Source organism: Limulus polyphemus, unplaced genomic scaffold (genome assembly GCF_000517525.1).
Source record: "Limulus polyphemus unplaced genomic scaffold, Limulus_polyphemus-2.1.2 Scaffold105, whole genome shotgun sequence".
Taxonomy (NCBI): domain Eukaryota; kingdom Metazoa; phylum Arthropoda; class Merostomata; order Xiphosura; family Limulidae; genus Limulus; species Limulus polyphemus.
The window spans coordinates 1,080,241-1,087,980 of NW_013665715.1; the positions used below are offsets into that span (position 1 = coordinate 1,080,241).

General features: G+C 31.4%; 1 protein-coding gene and 1 long non-coding RNA gene across 6 annotated transcripts in view; one reads left to right on the forward strand and one right to left on the reverse strand.

The window, feature by feature from the left end:
* Positions 1-1,114, forward strand: part of LOC111088834 — a 1,311-nt gene extending 197 nt beyond the window's left edge. Inside the window, exon 2 of the long non-coding RNA XR_002613227.1 lies at positions 81-1,114. This is a non-coding gene — a long non-coding RNA (uncharacterized LOC111088834). The remainder of the gene's footprint in view (positions 1-80) is intronic.
* The window catches only part of LOC106470508 (synaptic functional regulator FMR1-like), a 93,988-nt gene that overhangs the window by 13,176 nt on the left and 73,072 nt on the right, over positions 1-7,740 (reverse strand). For 3 of the 5 annotated variants that reach the window (XM_013931076.2, XM_013931083.2, XM_013931069.2), the window contains one exon: positions 1,767-2,004. In XM_013931076.2, coding sequence (XP_013786530.1) covers positions 1,767-2,004 — 238 coding nt within the window. Of the gene's footprint in view, positions 1-397; positions 2,005-7,740 lie in introns of those variants that run through there. The other 2 variants (XM_022399927.1, XM_022399923.1) reach the window with 1 other exon arrangement.

Consider the following 7,740-nt stretch of genomic DNA (forward strand, 5'->3'; position numbering starts at 1 on the left):
TAGTTACGTTTACTTACTACTACTACTTATTTAGTTACGAGTACGTAGTACTACTAGTAGACTATAGTAAGTACGAGTAGGGGGGGGGGGGGGGGGCAGCAACTGCCAAACTCAGAAATTAACAAACATTTTCTTTGGTCAAAGAATAAACATGTGTACATATTGTTATGTAAACACTCAGTTACATGAATAGAAACTTCCTCCACAAGGTATTTTGTAAAGTTTGTAATGAATCTAATTTTTTTAACTATAGCTTTGGAAATCAGTGGAATGTGTTTAGAATATGTAATAAAAGTAGTGCTATGTTTAATGTTATCCATTCGATATTCTATTACACATGACCGTGATCTATATAAAATTATCAAATTTATAGTACAAAAACACTGAACAGTGTTAGTTTTAACCTATTCTCAACCTCTTAAGTGCCATGAAATGCAAAGTTTCTGAGGGCTCAGCCCCTATAACAATCTCACTGATGCCCAAACTAAATCCTATATTAGGCCCCACTTGAGAGAGAATATTCAATGTTAAAGCTCCCTTAATACAGTATGTCTTGCACATCAAACTCAAGGATCTTCAAGGTTACGTATATAGTGTCATCCTTACACCTAGTATAAGAATTACTAAAACTACATCATATTTTTTTTTGCTGCTTCAAGTTTGTTTTTTCAGCAATGATGTTGTCTATCATTCAAAAAGGTATTGTTCACCTTTCACACTTTTCATATTTAAACCATTAAACCATGCTTAACGGTTTGCCTAACACAAGTCTGTAAACCACACATGAACAAAAGAACAAATGATGAATGACAAGTTACAAAACTTGTCAGAATCTTCAATGTAAAATTTGTATCAGTAGGGAAGGACCAGGACTTAACCAAAAGTTTTTTTTTTTCTGATCGACCAAATATTTGTAAGAGCATGAAACTCACTGGTTCATTCCAGTGAGATGTTCTTTCAAATGTTTTTTCACTTAATATTCATGATAAAATACAGGAAACCAACAAAGATATAGCTTAGTTAATTGACTCCCGTCAGAATAAACTGGTGCAAACTATGTGCTACCTACTTGAAAAAAAAATTCTATAACACAAAGTAGATAATGTATGAAAAGCAAGAAAAAAAAAGTACAGATTAAATCTACAATTTGATGTTATTCCACATTCCCAGGATTATTAAATCCACAATTTGGTGTAAATGTTTCAGATTTTCAAAACTGCCATTAATCTAACAAGTGCATATGCTGATCCACAAATTAACTAATAATAAAAATAATTAAAACTTAGTTCAGTGGATAAAAAACTCAACAGTCTATTTAAGTTAACTTTGCTAGAAAAACTGATATGTGAAAATGCACTTAAATTTGTTTTTTTTTTATAAAGGAAACAATTGTAATTCAATTCTACTGAAGAAACAGAGGAAACAGTCAAAGAGCAAAAGATAGAACTTACAAAAAAAGAAAAAAAACTGATTTAACAATCAAGACATTACATCAGCATTATTCAAACTGCTGTGTTTAAAATTTTGTATTTTGTTTTAATACTTTGTCGATGTTGTAAATGCCACACCAAAGATGCTGGGCAATTAATTGAAGTTTCTTTTTCTGGGATGCAATTTTTATTTTCTATTTGTGTTTCCTCTGTTTCCACCTTTTCCTCGTCCTCTGTAGCCACTTGCAGGCCCCCCCCTCTGAGAAGTGTGATTTGTATTTGCACCACTTCTTTTGTCATTAGGAATGTAGTCACTGAGAGTTGCAGGATGAGTACCAGTACTGTTGTTGTAGCGAGAATCTCCTGCCCATCTGCGACCAGGTCCCTGTCCTGGACCTCCACCCCTGCCTCGGCCTCTTGGAGGTCCTCCTCTTCCTCTACCAATGTCCACATCAGAACTGTATCCTCTGTCAGGACCTCCTTTTCGTGGTACTGGGAAGTTCAAAATGCTGCCCATTTGACTCCTGAGCTGTTGGTCAATTTCTTGTTTTTCTTGTCGTAGTTTTTCAACCTCCTACATATTAGAAAAAATGGCACCATACCATGAAAATCAATGATTTAAAAAAAAAAAATTATTTGCAATACTTTTTATATTTTATGCTTATTCAGTCCCTGTTATTGCTATCATCTCTGCAACTGATAAATTATATGTATATGATTCAATAAAATGCACAAAGTTCTTCCTTTCCATCAACATCTCCAATGATTAAAATAAAATTACAATTTAACTTCAATTAGTTCTACTAAAAATGTGGTATGGAAGTTAAATATAATAGTTATTTACTATTATAAATATAATGTTTTTGTTAATCTTATTCTTAAAAACTAATCTGGCAAAAGTTTGGATATACACTTTTAACTACTGTTTAAATACAATAGATCTCTGTAATATGACCATCAGATCAATATGATCACTCTGACCAATAAATAACTTTTTAGAAAAGCCTAAGTATCTGAAGAAGTATTTTTTCTTGTAAAATGAACTTGAACTGCTAATTACAAATCAGTAGAGCTCACCTATAATTTTAGGAAATTGTCTAAATAAAAGAGAATCATCAAACTATATATGCAAGAAACAAACTATCAGGATCTGATATTTTTCAAAGTAACAAAAGTACAGAAATTATTGTACTGAGAAAGTATTTTATTACCAAAGTAAAAAGAATATACTTTTTTTAAGCAATAATAGAAAAAGATTCCTAAATCATTAAACTACAAACACTAATACACAAAAAAACCTTTCACATTCAAAATAAAATATTTTTAAATTAAAATCAACTTGAAATAGCTTTCTCTGGCATTCTGACTTTGCACTCTGCATAAATCCTGTCATTAAAGTTCATCACCGTCATATTATATCCACATTTTCATTAAATGTGACAGACCACTTAAATAAAATTCCATAAAAAGAATAAAAATCTCTTTCTAGAGCATTGAATATATATATATGTATATTGTATAAGACAGATATCAAGAAACTGCTTAAACTGAACATAACATGTTATTCTAGCAGCTTTCTAACATACTATGGATCATTCTGATTTGGACTTGAACAGTCCAAATTAACAGAAGGAAAGAATGGTATACATAAGTCAGTTGAAAATAAAACCTGGGAGAAAACAATGTATTATAGGTCACAATGACATCTACCGAATTCTAGTACCAAAACAAGACAAGAGAAACAAGAAGCAGCTGACTAAAGGCTCAAAAGGGGAAGAACCTATAAGCCCAAAATCATCAATTTCTTTTTTATACTGTTTGTTACCAGCACAGTTCATATATTGTACGAAACTGACCAAAACAATTGGGTAAAATTGTTCACAACAACCAACAGAGAAAATCTGACTAACAACTGTTCTACTGCTCAGAATATTCCAATGAGAACAAAAACAGTTTGAAAACATAGCAAACAGACAAAGTCTGACACAACAAAACATATACAGAACCATACCAATGGCACTTCTACTGGTGACTGCAGGTGAAGGAAAATACCTAAAAAAACCTCTTATCAGCAAGGTGTCAGTCCACTATTTCTATGAACAAGAAAATAAATTTTCCCGACAAGATCCAATAAACGTAGAAATAAAACAGGAAAGAATAACTGAAATGCAAAAATAAAATATGAGATGCCAAGCCTATTCATAATAAGGATAAAAGAACTAGTGAAAAAAAAGTCCAAGTCTGTCTTCAGAAAAAGCATCAAATATTAACTGGACTGAAGAAAAAAAGATTAAGATCTAACTTCTAAATTACCCACAACATTCTGTAAAGGAAAAGTTAAATAGAAACAGGCCAATAATCTTTGGCAACCAATTATAAGTATGACAATAAGCAGCTTAAGAAGCAAAATAAGCTACAGGAGAGGATTCAACCAAATTTTTATCAACACAGCAAACCATATAAGAGTAAGGATGAATAGCAAAACAAACTATAGAAAATGATCCAACAACAAATGGTCATCAAAAGAGCAAACCCTCTAAGGATAAAGATGAATACCAGATGTTAGTTAAGGTGGCACCATAAGCACCTGCCAACTCAACTATGTTCGGAAGGAATATGAAGAATTTGCTCTCATCAGACTTGTATTACAAATGTGAAGAGATGGGGTTAGCAGATCTAAATTCAAGGTGAAACGGGCAAAATATCAGAAAACTGACCCCAGAGATTAAGGAAAGGGAGTTAAAACATTAGACACACAAAATTCACAACCAAAACAGCTCAAAAAAAGAAAATGTAGCTTCAAAAGAGAGGGAAAAATCTTTATCATAGGTTATAGGGTCACTATTTGAATGCTACAAAGTGACTTAATTCCCTCACTATGGGTCCAGTCAATTAAGCGAAGTCTGTGATCCCAAAGCAACCATCATAGTTTCCATAATATAACTTTTAATGTTTTTTGTATCTTCAACAAATTTTTGAAGCTTTTTGCAAACATTACAAATCTTTTGTACAGAGAAAATCAATTTCTTAATTAATACTTTTTTTGAATTTCTCTGTGAATATATGGAGTCAAAGTGTTGACTGCTCTGTGTGCAAAGTAATTTCCATGTTAAGAATAAAAATACTTTTCTTCATCTGAAAACTGTCAAATATTGATTATGTTATCTCTAAAACCTCATAAATAAATATCAAATATTTTAAAATTAAAACTTTATATTTTATCTGCTATTTTCTCTACTCTAACTCTATATGTGATTGGTCAATTTGACTGACCTTGTAACCACCATAAAAAATACAAAATAAATCTAAATTACCCTCTTTCTTTCTAAAATGACTGAAACTTGTAACAAAAAACTATAGTTGTTTATCCTAAGTATCTTAAAGCTTGTAACAGTGTACATCTGTTTTTACTTAAATATTATTTTGTATTATTCTTTGAACTGTGTCTAACTAATAATCCCATCACACAAGTTGTAAATCACTTAGCAAACTCGTAGTTTTCTCTATTTTCTCTACTCTAACTCTAGATGCGATTGGTCAATTTGACTGACCTTGTAATCACCATAAAAAATACAAATAAATCTAAGTTACCCTCTTTCTTTCTAAAATGACTGAAACTTGTAACAAAAAACTATAGGTGTTTATCCTAAGTATCTTAAAGATTGTAACAGTGTACATCTGTTTTTACTTGAATATTATTTTGTATTATTCTTTGAACTGTGTCTAACTAATAATCCCATCACACAAGTTGTAAATCACTTAGCAAACTTGTAGTTTGTTACTGTACGAAATTACATAAATCACAAGCTGCTTGCGAGCATACCTTGTGAAGAATTATATATATATATATATATATCCCCCCCCATTATCTTATCTAATCTAACAATAACAAGCTACGCAGATCCTTCTACCACGAGATTAAACTCTATACTGCCTTCAAATCATCACTGGGTATCAGTAGCTTTTTTAGAACTAAAGACTTTATCTTCATTCTTACATTCAAAGGTCATGTATAAATACACATGTAGTAGCTGTTAGGTTACCAACATGGGCAAGACATCTAGCTATTTACAAGGCTAAATAGACTTAAACTTCAAACTCCACTATATATTCTTACAACAAAACATCATCACACTCCATTTCCTTAGAAGACTTTCCAATTCTAACTTATGGATGTAATGATCACAAACAAAATGTCTACATATTATGAACAAAAATCTAAGCCTCAATAGAAATTTAAACCCACACCCCATTGCTTTATTCAAGTAGCTCTTTCTTAGTTTTTTGTTCAATTGAATGTTATATTATTTCCTAACAGAATACATTATAATTTTATAGGAGTTATTAAACAATAAATTGTAGATAGAACCAAGGTAACCATGGATGAGGTAACAGTGCTGCATTTTAGGAACACTGTTGTCTTTAAAACAATTTTAGGTTGAATTTGAAAATAAATGTTAAAATTCAGAACATTTTTTTACCTTCTTTCTTAAATTATATAACATGTTTCCAAACACACACACACACACATAAATCTTCTTCATCTTTTACAGTTCTAATTGTAATTTTCTTTGCCTGAGGTTGGTTAATCAAAACCTAGCATAATTATGTTTTTGGAAGAATGCTTCTCACCAAGTGCACAAAGGCAATAACATTAAAAATAAACCAAACATTTGAATCTGAAATCTTGATTTCCCCTAGAAATTATGGACCTACAAAACCAGCTAATTAAAGGTTATTTAAGATTTGGTCATAAATGCACATATCTAAATTTACTGACTACAAGGTGTGAACACATTCTCAGATTTGTTACAAAAAAGTTACGCAAATAAACATGTTGAGATCAACTTAATATTTACATACAAACATATACACACAATGACTGCTAGAAATTGGGGAACATTTGGGTGCAAGTGATCATTTCTCTATTAGGTTCAATATTTTTCTGTATATGGAGATAACGAATAATGATATTTTGATTACAAATTTCAAAAAAACAAATTTTGAAGGGATGCAACAAAAATTATCTGTTGTGAATTGGGCAGCTAAGTTACTTGAAGCCACTGATCAGATATGGAAAAATTTTAAATATGCATGGTAAACATATTCCTTATAGAAAGAGAAAGGTAGCTTCAAGTAAAAAACCAGGTTGGCTCACAAAGAGTTTAAGAAATAAAATTAAAGAAAAGCTTCATATATTTAAGAAATTTAAATTGACCGGTATGAAAAGAGATTTAGAAGATTAAAAAGTTGGTGAAACAGGAAATTAGGACATCAAAAAGGATGCATGAGAAAAGGTTGGCTGAAAATGTAAAAATTAACAGTAAGAATTTATTTAAATACATTAAGGGTAAACAAAATGTTAGGATGGTGATAGGAAGGCTAGTAACTGATGACTACAATATGGCTGGGTTATTAAATTTTTCTTTTTCCTCGGTTTTTTAATAATGAAGATTTAAGCAGTATTCCACATCTTGATCAGTTGACAAATGGAAACAAGATCAAACAAGATGACTGCATTAATTCTGACCTGGTAAAGAAAAAATTGGGAAGTTTAAAAAATGGCAAGGCTCCTGGGCCAGATAATATTTCCCCGAGGATTTTGAAGGAGGTTAAAGATTGGATATGTGAGCCATTTACTACCATTTTTTGTCAGTACTTGAAAAGTGGATGGTACCAGAGGATTGGAAGTTAGTTAATGTAACTCCTCTTTTCAAAAGAGGTGATAAAAATTGTCCCAGTAATTATAGACCCATTAGTCTTACATTAGTTGTGAAAATAGTTTTGGAAAGTCTGTTAAAAGATGCTTTGCAAAGTCATTTAACAAAGTTTAGAATTTTATTGGATAGTCAACATGGTTTCACTAAGGGAAATTCTTGCCTTACAAATATTTTAATATTATTTGAAAAGGTTACTGCTTATGTAGATGAGGGTAAGGGTGTAGATTTGGTGTATATGGATTTTCAGAAAGCATTTGACAAGGTGTCACATAAAAAGCTTATAAAAATTAGCTCTATAGTTGAGGGGGATAAGTTAGCAAATTGGATAGAAGAGTGGCTGGATGGAAGAAAGCAGAGGGTTGTTATAAATGGAGATCAGTCAAACTGGATTAATGCCACAAGTGGGGTACCTCGGGGGTTAGTCTTAGGACCTTTGCTGTTTCTGATTTACATCAATGACACAGATGAAGGTATAGTCAATAAATTACTTACAATTGCAGATGATGTTAAGGTCTTTGGTATTGCTAGCTGTGAAGAGGATGCTGATGATTTACAAAAAGATTTATATCATTTAGCGAGTTGGACAAATA